Genomic DNA, 20,078 nt, shown 5'->3' with positions numbered 1-20,078 from the left:
AATTGGAAAACATAATTCAAAAACAAAAAACTTGTAAGGTACAAATAAGTAACTTAAAACTAAAAAGAAAATCAGACAAATCATTATGACATAAAATGTCTTGGCCATCTACTACTGGGTAGAGGCCCCTTGCTTTGAAAGAGGTTTGCATATCCAGTGAGAATCCACCGACGAAAACGTATTTCATGTGTGAATAGTTGTGCATTACTTCTGGGCATGTGGGCCTTATTACAATATGGAAATATGTGGTGGAGATATGTAACTGATAGAGAAACAGAGTAATTCATAGACTGTGGAAAGACAAAGGAAGGAAGAAATGAAAATGGTGAGGAGTTGGCAAATGTTGGAGGCCTTCTTGCTACCTGGGAGTAGTCTAAGGTGGGCAGGTCTGCTTACCACCTGGGACCATGGTGATGTCCAGCCGGGCTGCTGCCAAGGGCCATGCTGGGGACCCTGGTTCCATAGTAGCCAGGGTTCGTGTTGATGCCCATGGGTTCATGTCATATGCCATAATGATTCCAGTGTGCTGGGCAGCTTCCTGGATGTATGTTTGGGTCCATGACCATAACCATCTGGGGAGTCTGTGCTGCCACCTGGGACCATGGTGACAGCTAGGCCTAAGGTGCTATTGAGGACAACGTCTTGTTCATGGTTTATGTTGATGTCCATACATATGGCCCATGGTGCCACCAAAGTCCCATGAAGCCTGGGGCCTGGGCCGCAATCTGTGGCTTTGTTGTTGTCTAGATTCCATGCTGCTATGAGAGCCATTTAGTAGGACCTCAATCTACTGAGAAAAATAAATAGTGACTGTTTATACAAAGATGGTTGCAATAGTTTAACTTACCTATTCAGGAGTAAAAGGAATAAGTTTGAAAAGCAAATAAACTTAAGTTGGTAAAGACAAAGAAGAAAATGATATAAAGTATCCATTTAATTCAGAGTAGATGTCTAGAATTAGGAAAAAAATGAAGTAAAACTTTTCAAAGTCAATTGAATCTTAAAAGAAGCAAGGAAAGATAGCATCACAGTGAACAAATTATTGAAAGTTGTATACACACACATAGAAAGCCAGTAAAACAAATGCAATGCCAAGAAGGTTGTTTCAACTTTCTATTTTGAAGTATTGATTGGTATGCAACGTGAATTTATATGTATATGTGTTTTTTAATTTTAATTTCAAATTTTTAACTAAGAAATACTTGTTGTCTATCAAAGGGTTATATTGAAGCTTTATATACTGCAAATTGTCTCCTAAAATACAGCTTTCAGCTAAAGCTAAATAAGCTGAATTGACAAAATCTAACACCCCTTCATGATAAAGGTCCTAGGGAGATCAGGGATAACAGTAACATACCTGAACATGTACTGTACACCAGCAATGTACAGTACACCAACAGCTAACATCAAACTAAATAGAGAGAAACTCAATACAATTCCTTTAAAATCAGAAACAAGACAAGGCTGTCCACTCTCTCCATATCTCTTCAATATTGGACTTGAAGTTCCAGCTAGAGCAATAAGACAACAAAAGGAGATCAAGGGAATACAAATAAGAAAAGAAGAATTCAAGCTTTCACTATTTGCAGATGATATGATGGTTTACATAAGTGACCCGAAAAACTCTGCAAGTGAACTCCTAGAGCTAATAAACACCTTCAGCAAAGTGGCAGGATACAAGGTTAGCTCAAAAAAATCAGTGGCCTTATTATATACAAATGATAATGTGGCTGAGAAAGAAATCAGAGAAACATCACCCTTTACAATAGCCATAAACAGCATCAAATATCTAGGGATAATGTTAACCAAAGAAGTGAAAGAACTGTGTATCAAGAACGTTGAGTCTCTAAAGAAAGAAATCAAAGAGGATACCAGAAAATGGAAAGATCTCCCATGTTCTTGGATTAGTAGGATCAACATGAAAAAATGACAATCTTGCCAAAAGCAGTCTACAGATTCAATGCAATCCCTATCAAAATTCCAGCACAATTCTTCACAGACCTTGAAAGAACAATAATCAACTTTCAATGGAAAAACAAAAGGCCCAGGATAGCCAAAACAACCCTATACAATAAAGGAACTTCAGGAGTCATCACCATACCAGACTTCAAGCTCTATTATAGAGCTATAGTCCTGAAAACAGCTTGGTATTGACACAAAAATAGACAGGTAGACCAATGGAACCGAATTGAAAACCCTGATTTTAACCCACACGCCTATGAACACTTGATTTTTGACAAAGAGACTAAAATTATACAATGGAAAAAAGAAAGCATCTTCAGCAAATGGTTGAATAACTGGATGCTGGCATGTAGAAGACTGCAGATAGATCCACGTCTATCGCCTTGCACAAAACTTAAGTTCAATGGATCAAAGACCTCAACATAAATCCAGCCACACTGAACCTCGTAGAAGAGAAAGTTGGAGGTACCCTTGAACGAATTGGTACAGGAGACAGCTTCCTGAACATAACACCAGTAGCACAAACACTGAGATAGACAATTAACAAATGGGACCTCCTGAAACTAAGAAGCTTGTGTAAGGCAAAGGACACAGTCAACAAGACAAAAAGGCAGTCCACAGAAAGGGAAATTCACTGACCCCACATCTGACAGAGGGCTGATCTCCAAAATTTACAAAGAACTCAAGAAGCAAGTCTCCAAAACACCAGAGGATCCAATTAAAAAGAGGGGTACAGAACTAAGTAGAGAATTATCAATATGGGAGTCTAAAATGGCTGAGAGACCTTGAGAAGGTGCTCAACATCCTAAGCCGTCAGGGAAATGCAAGTCAAAACAACTCTGAGATACCATCTTCCTCTGGTCAGAATAGCTAAAATCAAAAACACCGAAGACAATTTATGCTGGAGAGGATGTGGAGAGAGGGGAACACTTCCTCCACCGCTGGTGGGAGTGCCAACTCATACAGCCACTTTGGAAATCAGTATGGAGATTCCTCAGGAAAATGGGAATCAATCTACCACAAGACCCAGCAATTCCACTCTTAGGCATATATCCAAAAGATGCAAATTCATACAACAAGGTCATCTGCTCCACGATGTTCATAGCAGCATTATTTGTAAGAGCCAGAACCCGGAAGCAACGTAGATGCCCCTAACTGAAGAGTGGATAGAGAAAATGTGGTATATTTACACAATGGAGTACTACTCAGCAGAAAAATACAATGGAATCTTGAAATTCGCAGTTAAATGGATATCACTAGAAGAAACCATCCTGAGTGAGGTAACCAAGTCACAAAAATACAAACATGGTATGTACTCACTCATATATGGATTTTAGACATGGATCTGGATAGTGCCATTCTGAACTTCCACTGACAGAGAGTCTGGGAAACAGTAAAGAACCTAAGAGAGATATGCATGGTACCGCAGAGAAGAGGAATGAGGCAAGATCTTCTGAACAGATTGGGGACACGGCAAGGGGTGGGGGGGAGTGGGAGATGGAACAAGATGGGGGGAGAAGAGGAAGAGAGAGTAGGTCATGGGGGAACAGGAAGGTTGAGTGGGGGTACAACAGGGGGAGAACAGGATGATAAATACCATAATAGAGGGAGTCATGAGTTAGAATTCAGATCTGGCACCAGTGAGACCTCTAGTGATCTAAAGGGATGACACCAACTGGCAAGCTAAGCAATAGTGGAGAGACCATCTTAAATGTCCATTTCTGATAATGAACTATATGCCATCTAGAACCTTCATCCAGAGGCAAACACCCACAGTTAAACACTGAACTGAACCTATGGAACCCAGTGACAGAGAGAGAGGAACGATGAGCAAATTGGCAAAGAATCGGCTGCCAAAAACAGCAAAGACAGCTGATCTTAGCAAGGGGGGAGCTCTTGGACACCAGACCGACAGCTGGGAGGCCAGAATGTGACTGATTCAGACCCCCGAGTGTGAGAGTCAGTGGTGTGTCCATAACACAAAGAGGGATGCTCTCTCAGCCTCTACTCTTAGGGGAGTGCCTGGACCCTGCCCTGAGTGAAATGATAGACTCTGGATATCCCCTATGTGGAAGGAAGTGGCGATATGGTGGGAGGCTGAGGGGGATGGCGGAGGGCTGCGCGAGGACAGTAGAGAGAGGTAACTGGGATTGACATGTGAAGCAAGCTATTTAAAATTAAAATAATAAGAAAATAAAAAATAAGCTGAATTGAAATCCTCAAATGATAAAACAGAACAAATAGTATTATTGCAAATTTTAAGATTTTGGCTATTATACAGTCAGTGTTGTTTTCTTTAAAGCTTGTTGTATAACTAAATATATTTCTTTATTATGAACAGTGATATTAGAAGATGATCAAGATAAGTGTGATGCAAGCCAAAATAACAGACCATTGGTATGTAAATACTTAAATTTAAAAGACTAATGTTACAATGTTTTATTTTAAAAGCTAATGTAGCATAGAACAAATATTGAGACAGGGTTTCTCTGTATTGTTTTGGAGGTTGTCAGTCCAGCCTGGCCTCGAACTCACAGAGATCTGCCTGCCTCTGCCTCCTGAGTGCTGGGATTAAAGGCATGTGCCACCACTGCCTGGCTAAATATTGTTATGTTTTTAAACTTCTCTATTGGATAAGTAGGTAATAATTTTCCTTTATTAGAAATATCCTTAAATGTCAAATGTTTCCTTCTAGAAAAGGCATGATTCCTGTTAGGATAGAAGTCACAAACTTTAAGTTAGGTAACAGGCAATTGATATCAAATAGATTTAATTTGCCTTCTTTACTTTGAATCAGCATAGACAAATTTAATAAATCGAAGCCTGAGTTGAGGCCTATTGAACTAAAGACAGTAAAAAAATTATACGGAGTTATTCATTTAAAAATTAATTAATTTTACATCCTAGCTGAAGTTCCTCCTCCCTCCTCTCCTCCCAGTCCCTCCCTCTCCCTCTCCTATTTTTCCCACCAAGTAATTCACTCTTTTTCAAGAAAGGGCAAATCTCCCATTGATATCAACAAAACATGCATATCAAGTCACAGTAAGACTAAGCACCTCCCCATGTATTAACGCTGGGCAAAGAGACCCAGTGTGAGGAAAAGACTCCCAAAAGCCAGTAAAAGAGTCAGAGACAGCCTCTGATACCAATATTAGGTATCTACAAGATGATATGCAACACGGCTATAATATATGCAGAGAGACTAGGCTAGTCCCCTTCAGGCTTCCCTGGTTGTTCATTCAGTCTCTGTGAGTCCCTATGAGCCCAGGTTAATTGATTCTGTGGGTGTTTTTATGATGCCTTTGACCCCTCTGTCTCCTACACTCCTTTCTCCCCCTCTTCTGCAGGATTCCCTGTGCTCTGCCTAACGTTTCACTATGGTTTCCAGAGGCATTCTTTTTTTTTTTTTTATGAGACAGGGTTTCTCTGTATTGTTTCGGAGGCTATTGGTTCCAGCCCGGCCTCGAACTCACAGAGATCCGCCTGCCTCTGCCTCCCGAGTGCTGGGATTAAAGGTGTGCACCACCACCACCCGGCTCCAGAGGCATTCTTAAAAGTAAAACTGTACGACAGCCTCCAAAACAATACAGAGAAACCCTGTCTCGTAAAAAAAAAAAAGTAAAACTGTATTGGGCTTTCCATCTTCCTCAAAGATATGGAACCACTTTGTCAGCAACACTGTTTAATTAAAGTGGATACTTTGCTGAATTTTATAAATGGATTTTGAAACAAACATATGTGCTGTTGTCAAATTTTATAGAGGACAAATATGAAATTTAGAAAAATGTCTTACATTTTCCAGTTATTCCAGGTTATCGTTCTTAGAACTCTGAAATTCTACTCTGCCCTTTACTTTGGGCAAACCAGGCTTCATTTTTGTGAGTACTTTTAGATTTAGGTTACCAAAGATCCAAATGAAAACAGAAAGATCATAGTAGGCTATGCAGGAAACGTATTAGTGCAGATAGAGGAGACCACATTCGTTTGTTGTAGAAGAACCAAAAATCACAATTCTAAAGGTGGCTGTTAATGTTACATGTCACTAGAAGAGTGCTTCTTTACAGCTTTGCAGGAGTTAGAAATATGTATTGCAAAGTATACATGGAAGAAGAAGCTCAAAATGAGGAGTGTTCCATTTTATAAATTTGAAAAATAAAATAAAAATACTTTTCACTTAGCAATAAATGAAAAAAAATTCCCCAAATTTTCCATGACCTCTTATGACAAACTGAGCACATAAAGTTTTTATGAAGTAAATTTGTAATATACAGCAGTCAACTCATAAAGAACATTGGGGGAAAACAGCTTTTTATTATGAAAACTAAGTTACGTTTAATATTCAACTCTCATTAAAGGTTTCAGGAAACAGCAAGGGACACACAAGCAATGAAAAGGAAGATGCACTCCATTCCTGTGGCTGTGCAGCAGCATCTGCTGCTCCTGATGTTTCTGAGGCTTCTGTTGTGGCTGCCATCGTTGCTGCAGTGATTGTTGCTACTCCTGCTGCGGCAGCCACTGCTGCCTCTGCTGCTGTGGCTGCAGTTATGGCTGCTGTTGCCCCTGCTGTGACTGCTGCTGCTTCTGCCGCTGCAGCTATTGATGCCCTGGCTGCTGTTGCTCCTGGTGCTGCACCTGACATTTCTGCTGTTCCCGTGGCTGCTGCGACTGCTGCGACTGCTGCTGCTGTTCCAGCTGCTGCTGCAGCTACTCCAGACACTGCCCCAGCTACGGTTGCTGCTGCTGCCGCCGCTGCCGCTGCTGCCACAGTTGCTGTGGCTTCCGTGGCTGCTGCTTCTCTCACTGCTGCGTCTGCTTCTGTTGCTGCAGTGGTCGCTGCTACTGTCACTGCAGCAGCTGGTTCCGAGGCTCCCACTGTTGCTCCTGCTGCTGCTGCTGCTGTTGCTGCTGCCACTAGTCCTGCTGCAGCAGCTGCCCTCGTTGCTTCTCTTGCTGCTACTGCAGCTCCTTGTTCTCCTCCTCCAGTTACTATGTCACCTGCAGCCCCTTCTACTGTTGCTGCTGCTACTGCCGCTGCTGCTGCACTTGCTACTCATGCTGCTGCTTCTCCTGCTGTCGCCGCTGCTGCCGCAGCAGCTGTTGCTATTTCTACGATTGTTCCTCAGGGTGCTCCTGCTGTAGCTACTGCTGCTGCTGCTGCTGCTGCTGTTGCAGCAGCAGATCCTCCTGATGCTTGCCCTGATGCACACCCTGCTGCACCAGCTACTGTTACAAAAAGACTTATTCTACAAAGAAAGAATGTGGAAGCTAGAAAGCAGCAGCCTCCTTTTGAGGAGGCTGAGGAACATGATCGGTAAGACTAGGAAGATTTGAAACTAGGTGTTGTTTCTGCCCTGTAAATGAATTCTTCTTCTTGATAATTTCCACACCTAACATGTGGTTTCACTGGGCATAATCTTGAAAGGACAGCCAACAAGCAAACCCAAAATCTAAAAGATAAATAACAAAATTAGACCCCATTTTTCCCATTAATATTGATGAATTTTGTTTAATACATAATAACCAGGGCTGCCAGATGTGAGGCAAAAGAAATTTATAAACCAGTATGTATAACAGTTTTGCGCCATAATGTAGTAGCAGTGATTCACACATTTCAAATTATCACGACATTGACCTAACAATCTCAATTTAAGGAAGGGTTCTTTGAGAATAGGAAAACATTGTTCTTAAACACAACCAGACACATTCTGAAAATTAATATCGTATATCATAGGTAAAATAGAAAAGGTACACAGATATGTGATGCATATTGAGCAGAGGTTAAGAATATTTAATATGCAGGCTTTGAATGTATATGTAGATGTATACACAAGGAACAAGGGTATTTATTTAAGCATCAACAGCTCATGACATTAAAATTAAAATAACCATTAACAAGGAATTAGATTACCATATTCATATAAAATATAATATGTGAACATTTAAAATTGACTTTCAATCTAAATGCTCTATAGTGTAATCATTATTTCACCAGTAAAATATGTTAAGGACATATATTTTGACAGCACAGCTCAAGCAAATTTTGTTCTAAAACTACATCTGGAGAGTTGCAAAAGGAAGTTGCTTACTAGAATGAAATTCTACTTGCTGATTAACAAAACTATTAGTTGTTTGATCTGTCTTTTTCTTCCCAGTGCTACTGTGTTGATAACTGATACCCAAAATTAGCTTTGATGTTGCTGTGAGGATTATACCCAGGAAAACTGTCAGTAGATGTTTCTGTTGTATGTTCTCAGTTGATTGCAGTGGCCTAATTTTAGTTTGTATTTTGCTATCAGATATCAGAGTAATTATGTCTTCTTTCATTAGTTTCCATTCACTTGATGGGTGATTTTCATGCTTTTTACCCTTAGTCCGTGAGTTCCTTTATCCTTGGAGACCTGAGGTAATTGGATGCACTAAGCCAATCTAACTTTCTTTATTGGTGTTTTGGCTTGTTTAAATGTAAGGTTATGATTGAAGATGTTCACTAATGACTGCAATTTTGTTGCCTGATTTTCTGGTGTTCTATTATTGGTTTCCTCATTCTCCTCAGTTAGTATCAGGGACTGTGCTGATTTCTCTTGTGGGGCATGATGGATTTGTTGCTAACTCTTTGTTCAAATATTGCTCCCAAGGTATTTATCCTTTGCTGTGTCCCATAATTGGTACTGTTTTTCTCTTTCTGTATAGTTTTTACTTAAGCATCTTCTGATGTGTTGTCTTAGTGATAATGAAATGATGTTCTGCATTTGTTTTGAAACAGTCTACTAAATGTGAATTTTTAAAATCCATTTTTGATAAGCAATCTTATTTGGATGTTATCTTCAAATAATGTGTCCCATTCAATTTTTCCTGTTTTCTAAGTTTGTATATGAGATATTGGATGTTGTAATATTTTGTCTCCATAAGATATTTTTCCTGATATCTTCCTTCAGTTTTTTTCATATATTTTCTTCAGTTTTTAACTGAAGTAGAATTAAATCACTACCCCTCATTTTTTTCTTTCTCTGACCCAATCCACCTACATTACCAAGAACCACCACCACCTATTCTTCCAGCACTCTCAGGCTGATAGCTTCTTTTACTATGCTTATTATTGGTGTGTGTGTGCACAAATATATATGAATACAAATTTTTATTTTGTTTTTATTTTTTGTATATATACATAAGTTTTAAGATCTGCATTAAATAACCAAGAGAAGGCTTTTCCTTGGGATAATCGAATTAGCCTACTCCCACAAGTCATTACTAGTCTGAAGTTCTTTGGATAGGGGTGGGACTCTGTGAAGTATCTTCCATACACATTAACATGTTCAATGATATTATCACCATCCCAGTGTGGTTCATGCAATACATTCCTAGGAGAGACACATTGATAGCAAATTCCCTGATATTCTGGTTCTTAAAATTGTTTCTCTTTCTTCCAAGATGCTCCCTAAGCCAGAAAAGCAGGAGCTGTAATATTAATGTGTCCACTGAGGCTGGGCTCACCATGCTCTATTGATACCTGTACGGAATCTAGTTGGTATTCTGTGTTGGTCTCTATATTCTCTAAAGAGGCATATCTTTGATGAGGGGTGGTAGCGTTAGAATATACTAAAGAATTGTGTTAACCTAGCAAAGTGACAGTAGTGATGCTTTCCTAAGTTCCAGTAGTTCTATCTCTCTAGTCCCAGGAAGCTAGCAATGTTTCCAGTAGCAGGCATAATTTCCCTCATTTTGAGTGGACTTTAAGTCTAGTTATATAGCTGTGGTTACTACTGACATGAGCATGCATTTACATATACCTTGCCATGCTGATATTTGCGTTGGCCCATAGCTGTTGAAGCTAAGTAGAACTATTTGCTTCATTCTTTGGGGAGTTTGCATACTACTTTCAGGAGCCATGAAAGTTATACCACAGGAACCACAGGAAAAAGGTTTTCAGGTCAGACACAAATTCAAATCATCTGGAACCTTTGTCTTAAGTGTGAGATGTCTTCAGCACAAGGGGCCCACACTCAATTCTTGAAAGGCAACTAAGGGCTACCTTAACCATTTGAAAGGATCATTTATCATGCCTGATACTCAGGTTTTGGTTAATATGTGTTTCTTGTAAAGAGCACATTCAGCTCAAAGTAGCTTAACATCCTTTAAAATATATAACTTAATCAATCTTCATGTTATTTAGCCTTGTTCCTCCTTCTCTTTCAGTACTGACATCTTTTCCATTTCCTCAGTGAAACCTCCACCCATTATTTTATTTCCCACCTCATATAACCTGTACCCATTAACTATCTACCTGAAAAGTAGTAATACACAAGTTTTTGTATAAATATATTTAAATAGTTAAAATTTCCCAACTGGGCTGACGATTCTCCCTCCAAAAGCCAAAGAATTGCTAATAAAAACCCCAAGTTCACGTATGAGAAGCCCTCTTTTAAGGTGTTGATCACAGCTGTCTAAGGGATTTTATAGACCAATTATCTGTAATGTAGTGCAGACTATTGCCCTTGCCTTCGGTTGCTGCCCAGGTGTATGTCCCTATTGCTGAAGGCACCAAGCCCTTCAAGATGCAGAGTCCAGAGCTGGAACTTCCCTGAGGACTGGTTTCATGGTACCATGCAAATTTTCAAAGATTATGTATTAGGAATAAATATGTATATCATATACATACATACATATATATATACAATAATCTGTGAAAATGATGCAATGAATTTGAAAGAGTACAAAGGTTATATGGGAGGGTTTGAATGGAGGAAATTGAAGGGAAAAATGATGTACTCATATAATCTCAAAAATAAAATATTTTAGAAATAAACAAAAGAATAATTTGTTGTAGTAATTTCTATTTTATAGTGTACAAGCACTATGATGTTTTGTTTTGACTGTCAAAAATTTATCTAAATTAATTCTTTATGATATTAAAAGCACCAAAATTATTTTCCATATCCTATTCAGTTTATTACTAAATTGCACACGTACAAAATATTATATGATTGTGTATAAACTATAAACTGTATAACTAGTTATAAAAGACATCTTCTATGAATAAATAATCATTTTAGATATTAGGCCTTTTTGTATATGTTTAACGTAAGCTGAAAATTTGTTTTTCTATTTCTAGGAGCAAAAAGAAAATATCTAAGGAAAAAGTTGAGGTATTGTACAAAAAATATTAATTTACTCAACATATTTTACGAAACAAAAAATATTACAAAATATATGATAATATTTTTAAATGCAAAATTATATAATGCTGGGTGCTCAAGAGACTGAAGCTGGAGAACTGCCATGAGATCCTGATTAACCTGAACTAATTTATAAATTCTAGTCAAGTCCAGGACACAGTAAAAGAACATGTCAAAAAGGAAAAAACAACCTACAGAACATTTTTTATTTAAGGATGGTTTATTTGAATGTTGAAGAAATTAGATATTGGATGCACTCTTAGCCTGGACTCTTGGAGGGAGGGCCTAAGCCCTGCACTGAATGAAATGATAGACTCTGGAGATCCCCCATGGAGGGCCTCACCCTTACTGGGGAACACAGTGGGATTGGGGGGGGGGTTGGGGCAGCAGGGGAGGAGGACAGGGAGAAGGAACTGGGATTGATATGTGAAGCAACCTTGTTTCTAATTTAAATTTAAAAATAAAAAAGAAATTAGCTATTGTTAAAATATCTTGCAAACTGTTAATTTGTAGAGGTATATTTCGTTCTGTTTTATATGAAAGGGCCAATTACCTCCTTTATACATAGCATCATTTATCTTATAGGTTCTAAAGCCAGTAAAAGACACATGTGATCTTAATGCCTTGACTCCAATAAATGAATCATGCTCAGAAAAATGTGAGTTGCCAAATGAGAACATGTTCTTTTAATTAGATGCTGTAGAATAGCATTGAATGAATACAGAGTTGTTTATGTATTATAATACTTATACACAACTGCTTAGAACTACCAATGGAACATTCCTGAGTTGTCTTGCTCTTCATATCAGAATGGTCATTGAATTAAAATAAAATGAAAAGCACTGTATACTCTTGGCCAAAATTCTGTGGCTTTCGCTACTGCATCCTCTTTGCTGACTCTGCTTATTCCCTGGGCATTCGCACTTATGAGGTCATGTTAGCATTATCTCTACAAAGACCAGCAGTGGCTCACTACTTTTTTTTGGTACCAAGTCTACTGAAACCTCTATCACACGTGTAAGTATTTCTACATATTTCTAAAAAGTGAAATTTGATCATGTGTCTCTGATCTAAAAATGAACTGTCAGTTCTAAGTGCTCGTATGTGAAATACTTCCCTCCTCTGTCTTTATTCCAAGTACTATCTTATATATTTCTTTTTTGGATAGAGCCTTTCAGTCTTCATAGTTTGGTGAAGTTTTATTTCAGTGTACAGTTTTATTGATTTTAACATATATGTCTCACACATTTAATCTCTGAATAGTCATAGTGATACACACATTACTTGTAAAAGTCTACTCATATCTTTCCTATTCCTTCGTTAAAACCAACTACCAAGAGATAGAAGTGTGATTTACACATTTCATGGAGGAGACACTACAACAATCATTTTACTAAACTATCACAATCCCTAGCTACATCCTAAATATTTTTATTTCCAAACACAGGTGTATAGTCTCCATCACAACAAAGCAACTTCTCTTTTCAACAGACAGAGACAATGACAGGAAATTGCATCCAATTAAAATGCAGAGTTACAGACCACAATTACAAAGGATACCCCTAAAGAACAATCGAGAAAGAGGGGTATGAAATAGAATAAGAGCCAAAGGACCAGTGCATTTTCTGTGATACTGTTTCTCCTAGTTATGTCAGAAGTGGCACCATAAGCCCCACCAGTGAGAATTACAGTGAGAATTTAATGGAACTAATTCTTTAATTCTGGTGACCACAGACATTCACAAAACACTATATGGTTTTCAGATAACTTTCCTGCCAAACATAGTTAATTCTCCAGAGAGTTATGGCAATACAGTAATGTTTTGTAATGTGGCATGTACCTGGTTCAGGCTACAACTATCAATTCAAATTTATATTTCATTGTTGCCCATCTCCTTTCCTAACGTTATAAGATCTGCCCAACATCCTGAAAATTATAAACTCATCTAGCTGAGGTGTGCTTCCAACCAGTATGTGAACATTGTCGTAGTCTCATAAAAACTTTCCAAGTGTTTTCTCTTTAGACTCAGGTATTATCTGGGATCCTTGTGGCCAATGCTCTGCTAAATATTTGAGGGACCCTTTGCAAATACATGGAGTTCTTTCTCTGTTAGTTTAATGCTGTTGTCCAAAACTGCATTAGTTTTAAGGTACGATCAGCTTGATCACCTTAGCCTAGGAAGGTTTGATGTGGTACCTCCAGGCTGTGCCCTGACTATGATTTCAACTGTAACCCCAAAAGCTTTTTTGCTTTTGTTAGGCTCAAGCCATTAGCTCCAAATAACTACAAACTCATGTTTCTGCTTTTTTCTCCTGTGTGCTGAGTCTGGAGACATGGAGCACCTTGCTTGCTCTTCATCATTTCCTTTTCTTTGTTTTTTAACCTGCAATGATCTCATATTTTTCCACAACAGATATAAGTAACATTAGTAGCCCCAGAGATCAGTGCTCAAGGCTATACCAACCCAGGCTTGGTAGAAAAACACCACGTGATAGCAAAAACTGGACTTAGGGCTTTTCAATCTGAGGAGTACAGAACAAATTCATACACGTGCTGTTTGAGTAATATTCATTGTTATTATATTTTCTGTCCTCCAATTTTCATCTAATTTCTAATTCTTTCTCGTTCTCCATTGTTTCATTGCTCTGTTCCAATTCTCTCTAGTTACAATTCTTTATTGTTTTGTTCACCTATCTTAAATACATTTTTAACAGGAGTCTTGGGGCAATAAGAAAAAAAAACTTACAAGATTGCATCTTATTGGTCACATCACATTCCCTGAGTAAATCATAAAGACGGAGATGCTTACCATGTCAATGAAAGGTTTTCATGGTTTTGGTATAAGACTGTGGTCAGAGACCAGGTTCAAAGTGTCCAGTGAGATCAGCTGAGAGACAGGATTGTATCAGCAAAAATTGCCAAGCTAAGAATTGGGAAGAATTTTTAGATTTCTTTGTGTTAATAACCTTGGTTATATATCTGCAACTATGAACTTGTGCATATCTGTAAAGTTTTTAACATAAAATACACTTACAGAAACATTCAGTCTTGTTTGAATTTGCACTGAAGTAAAAATGAGCTAATTGTGTGTAGTTTGAGTAAAAGGAACAAAGCAAGCTTTTTAAGTGTCCTACAATCTTCATGATACAATAGATGTAGTTATGAAGCATATCCTAATATATTCTCTCTCTCTTTCTCTCTCTCTCTGTCTGTCTGTCTCTCTCTGTCTGTCTGTCTGTCTGTCTGTCTGTCTCTCTCTCTCTCTCTCTCTCTCTCTCTCTCTTTCTCTCTCGTTTTGCAAGACAGAGTTTCTATGTAGCTTTGGAGCCTGTCCTTGAACTTTCTTCTGGAAAGCACTCTGTACACCAGGCTGGCCTTGAACTCACAGAGATCCACTTGAACTCCTGAGTGCTGGGATTAAAGGCATGTGCCATCCCTAGTATATTTTATATATATAAAATTATACAGCTTAATGAAAAGTCATTTTCCTGGTCATTCACGAATATATGTGTCCATAAGCTTGAAATGCAATCATGAGACTACATATATATCACACGAGATTATACACTACAGTGCCGGTTTTGAGGAGACACCATTGCTGCTTTTTCATATGTAAAATTACAAACTGGAACATCAGTTTCCTTATCCGGTGGTCCCATAGGCCTTGCCCTGATGAGATCCTCCTCCATCAGCAAATCATTTCTCTGTTGGGTTGACATCTGAACACTAGCTGTCACCTGCTGCAGCTCCCATGGCCTCTGACAAAATTCATTGCTCAAAGTTCAGCACTTTATCTAGATTGATATAGATTCTTCTTACTTTCTATGTAGCTACACTTTGCTCTTTTTTTGTTTCCCTATTCAACTATTTATTTCTCTGGGAATAGTTCAGGTGCTCAGTACAATTTTTTCTGCTAATATGAAAATTCTGCTTTATTGCTGTACTTATCAGAAGTCATAATAAACATCTGCTTGTTCTATCTACTAGACTTTAAGTTGAGTAACATTATAGATATAGTTTGTTCTTTCTCCAGAACTTAGTGTAATCTGTCCTATTTATTGTAGAATATGCTTATATATTTTATTTATGTGTTTTCTCATCGATGCAGATATTGGTAACTCCTTAAAAAGTACACCTGTCTTTGATTCACATAAAGAGTTAATAGAGCTTAAAGAAATCAATGTTCAAATACTCACAGAAAAAACTAAAGTGGAAAATGAATTATCTGAAGTCAAAGAAGAGAACTCACAGTTGAAGAAAAAACTTGTAAAAAAGAATGAAAAAATCTTTAAGCTGAGGTATAACACTATTTTATGTAGCATTCTGTAGAAACACTTACTGTGTTTATACTGAAGAGTGGCAAAGGGACTTTGGCAATTTCTTAGTTTCCTTCTGACATTTTGCGAGAGAGAAAACTCTGACGTTTGAAGGGAAGAAAAATTGTTGGAAATAGTAAATTATATAATCATTAATAATTTCAATATAATTGTCTCATACTAGATAACAGAATGTGTATGTCCTTTCTGATCACAATGCAATGTGTATATGGAAGCCTGCAATATTGATATATCTGTATTTAACAAGTAGGCTTTTGTAGGACATTTCATTTTATGTTACAAATAATTCTGTAAGAAACACAATTGAGCTGAATAATTTCCTCTGTTTATAATCGTCTATAATGAATATATTTCTCACGCAGAAATATGTTGAAATATTTAGAACCTTAAGCTCTTTTGATCAATATTTCTAAATTTTTCTCAAGACCTTACATGCAGTAGATATCACTCTACTTTTTAGCCATATGCATGCAATGGTTTAATTCATCAATTAAGTTATGACAGTTAAGGTGAAAACAGTATTGTAAGTCCTCTTTTATAAACATGCGGATCATCATTATTATGATTACCATTAGTTGCTATTTTAATTCCCCAAAGGAATTTAAGTTGTTCATAAAATACATGTAATTGACAAAGTAAGCAGAAATTTTGATAAAATAGATACATGAAAGGCATGCTTATAGATATTAGATTGTTTATCTTAATTATAAAGTTTAGAACTTAGAATGAAAACTGTGAATATAAGCTTTTGTAAATGTTATAAAGAACTTATGAGGGGCCAATTCATAACATGAATATTTTGTTTTGTGAGAAAAACAATAATACTAAAATTAGCTTATTTAACAACAGATCAATGATAAAAGAGCAAGCAGAGAAGAAAAGAAACATAATTTGTGCCTATAATGAGATTGTAGATGAACTGAGAGAAAAAGAAGAGATGATGGAGAGAAGAGGAGAACAGTACAACAGACAAGTTACAGAAACACACGAGCTTGAAGTATGTCTGAAAACAAGAGATGTGGAGTTGAAGCAGGTAATCATTACTAAAAATAGTGTTTCAAGTTTAGACCACTAGTATTTAAACATTCTCTGATGTAATTACATTGCACCTAATAGATACATGATCTGAAGAATATTTCCACTGTCAGTTTCATCACTGTGCAAACTTTGTTGGCATATGCATACCAAACCTTGGCACATCTGCCACATTAGTATGTTTTATAATATTTTGTCTTCTTTTTTGTTATTCAGTTGCCATTTATTTTTATTTATTTACAGAAATTTATTTTTCTTTTTATTATTTAACTTTCTACACATGTTACTCTCAGTTCCCTCTCCATCCCCTCCTTCCCCAGACTCCCAGTCCTCCCAACCTCCCACCCCACTCCATCATCCACTCTGCTCCCCAGGGAGGGTAAGGGCTTCCATGAGGCATTTTCAGTGTCTGTCATTTCATCCCAGGTGGTGGCTAGGTCCTCCCCCATTGCCCAGGCTAAAATAGAAATTTATTTTTCAATTTGCAGACTAACCCCAGTTCCTCTCCCTCCACTTCACCCACTTCCACAACTCCCCCCTTTTCCCATTCCAGTAGACTCCTCAGAGCAGGTAAGGCCTTCCTTGGGGAGTGCACAAAATTTTCGTATGTTGAACCATCCCTGCATCTCCGGGTGAAGCTTACTTGATTATGGTGGATTGTTTTTGATATGTTCCTGTATCTGGCTTACCAATATTTTATTGAGTATATTTGTGTCAATGTTCATGAAGGAGATTGGTCCATAATTCTCTTTCTTAGTTGTGTCTTTGTGTGGTTTGAGTATCAGGGTAACTGAAGCCTCATACAAACCATTTGGCAATGGTCCTGCTGTTTCTATTGTGTGGAACAACTTCAGTAGTATGGGTATTAGCTTTCCTTTGAAATTCTGGTAGAATTCTGACCTCTCAGCTCCTGGCCATGGGCTGTTGTTGCCAGGAGACTTTTGATGACTGCTTCTATTTCCTTGAGGGCTATAGGTCTATTTAAACTGTTTATCTGGTCTTGATTTAATTTTGATATGTGCTACCTTTCCAGGAAATTGTTCATTGTTAAAATAATTCCAACTTTGTGGAGTACATGTTTTCAAAGTATGGCCTAATAATTCTCTGGATTTCCTTGATGTCTGTTGTTATGTTCCCCTTTTAATTTCTGATTTCTCCCTCTGCCTTTTGGCTGGTTAGATAAGGGTTTGTCTATCTTGTTGATTTTCTGGAAGAAGCCACTCTTTGTCTCATTAATTCTTTGTATTGGTCCCTGTTTCTATTTTATTGATTTCAACCCTCAGTTTGATTATTCCCTGTTTTATATTCCTTCTTGGTGAGATTTCTTCAGGTGTGCTGTTAAGTCATTATGTGGGGCTGGAGAGATGGCTCAGCCGTTAAAGGCTAGGCTCACAACCAAAAATATAAGTCATTAGTGTGATATTTCTCCACCTTCTTTTTGTAGGCAATTGGTGCTTTAGCTTTCCTCTTAACACTGCTTTCATGGTGTCCCTTAAGTTTGTGTATGTTGTGCTTTCATTTTCATTGACTTCTAGGAAGTTTTTAATTTATTTCTTTTATTTTCTCCTTGACCCAGGGGTGAGTCAGTTGAGTATTGTTCAATTTCCACAAACTCATGGGCTATCTGTAATTAATGTGGTTTTTGAATTCTAATGTTAAGTCTTGGTGATCCGATGATAGACAGTGCCTTATTCCAATTGTTTGTAACTGTTGGGTTTGCTTTGTTACCCAGTGTGTGATCAATTTTAGAAAAGGTTCCATGAGGTGCTGAGGAGAAGCTATATTCTTTTGTGCTTGAGTAGAATGTTCTACAAATGTCTGTTAAGCCCCGTTGAGTCAGTACTTCTGTTAGTTCCTTTATTTCTGTTAATTTTATGTCTGCCATACCTGTTCAGTGGCAAGAATAGAGTTTTGAAGTCTCACTATTAATGTGTGATTTAAGCTTTACTAATTTTTCTTTTACAAATGAAGGTGCCCTTGTATTTGGGGCATAGATATTCAGATTTGAGACTTTTTCTTGATGAATTTTCCCTGTGATGAATATGAAATGTCATCCATTTTTTAAATAAATTTTACTTTGAAGTTTATTTTGTCAGATATTACGAGAGCTATCCAGTAGTTTCTTAGATTCATTATGTCAGAAAATCTTTTCCCAACCCTTTATTCTGAGGTAATGTCTGTCTTTGAGGTTGAGGTGTGTTTCTTGAATGCATCACAATGGGTGTTTTTTTTTGTATCCATTCTGCTGACTTGTGTCATTTCACAGGTGAATTGAGATCATTGATATTGGTGAAATCCACAGAAACAGCTAACCTGAACAAGGGGGAGTTCTTTGACCCCAGACTGATGACTAAGAGGCCAACATGCGACTGATCCAGACCCCCTGAATGTGGGTGTCAGTGAGGAGGCCTAGGCAATCTATGGGGCCTTAGGTAGTAGATCAGTATTTATCCCTGGCATACAGATGGACTTTGGGTGCCCATCACACAATGAAGAATTCTCTCTCAGCCTGCACTCTTCAGGGATGGCCTAGGCCCTGCCCTGAAAGAAATGACAGACTATGGAGATCCCCCATGGAGCGCCTCACCCTTCCTGTGGAAAGGAGTGGGGATTGGGTGGGGGTTTGGGGATTCTGGGGGTGGAAGGGTGGAGAGGAGAGAGAGTGAGATGGGATTGAAATGTGAATCAAGCTTGTTTATAATTTAAATTTTAAAAATAAAAAATTAAAAAAATTTTTTGAGAAAAAAAGGATAATAATGACCAGTGATTATTATTTCCTGTTATATTTGGTTTTCTTATTGGTGATGGTAGTGTTTGGATTTTTCCCTTCTTTGGGGTTTGCTGTTGTTAGACTATCTATTATCTTTCTTTTCAAGGATGTAGCTAGCTTTCTTGGGCTGGAGTTTTCTTTTTAGTACTTTCTGAAAGTCTATATTTGTGGATAGGTATTCTTTAATCTGATTTTGTCATGGAATATCTTGTTTTATCCATCTATGGTAAGTGAAAGCTTTGCTGGTTATAGTAGTCTGGGCTGTCATCTTCTGGTCTCTTAGTGTCTGCATAATGTCTGTCCAGGATGTTCTGGCTTCAGAGTTTCAATTGCAATGTCAGGTGTAATTCTGATAGATCTGCCTTTGTGTGTTCCTTGATCTTTTTCCTTTGCAGCTCTTAGTATTCCTTCTATATTCTGTATGTTTAGCGTTTTGATTATTATATGGTGAGGGGACATTTTTTGTGGGGGTAGTCTATTTGGTGTTTGGTAAGCTTTTTGTGCCTACTTAGGAATATCCTTCTTTAGGTTGGGAACTTTTTTTCTATGATCTTGTATCATATTTCCTGGCTGTTTTGTGTTAACAATTTGGCAGATGTAATCTATTTCATCTATTTTATCCTCGATGGCTGAGATTCGTTTTTCAATATCTTGCATTTATTTTGGTTATCCTTGCATTGGTAGTTCCTGTTCATTTACCCAGATTTTGCATTTCCAGAATACCTCTATTTGTGTTTTCTTTATTGCCTCTATTTCAAATTTCAAGTCTTGTACTTCTTTGATTTTTTTTCTTGGTTTTCT

At 37.7% G+C, this 20,078-nt stretch overlaps 1 protein-coding gene across 1 annotated transcript in view; it reads left to right on the top strand.

Annotated features, from left to right (window-relative positions):
• LOC121140287 overlaps window positions 1-20,078 on the top strand; it is a 167,515-nt gene that overhangs the window by 118,341 nt on the left and 29,096 nt on the right. Inside the window, exons 32-37 of the mRNA XM_040744980.1 lie at window positions 4,304-4,359; window positions 6,318-7,273; window positions 11,072-11,105; window positions 11,721-11,793; window positions 15,244-15,433; window positions 16,322-16,505. Coding sequence (XP_040600914.1) covers window positions 4,304-4,359; window positions 6,318-7,273; window positions 11,072-11,105; window positions 11,721-11,793; window positions 15,244-15,433; window positions 16,322-16,505 — 1,493 coding nt within the window. The remainder of the gene's footprint in view (window positions 1-4,303; window positions 4,360-6,317; window positions 7,274-11,071; window positions 11,106-11,720; window positions 11,794-15,243; window positions 15,434-16,321; window positions 16,506-20,078) is intronic.

This window comes from Mesocricetus auratus, unplaced genomic scaffold (assembly GCF_017639785.1).
Source record: "Mesocricetus auratus isolate SY011 unplaced genomic scaffold, BCM_Maur_2.0 Super-Scaffold_100004, whole genome shotgun sequence".
Lineage (NCBI taxonomy): Eukaryota > Metazoa > Chordata > Mammalia > Rodentia > Cricetidae > Mesocricetus > Mesocricetus auratus.
This window is presented reverse-complemented; position numbering and strand designations above follow the sequence as displayed.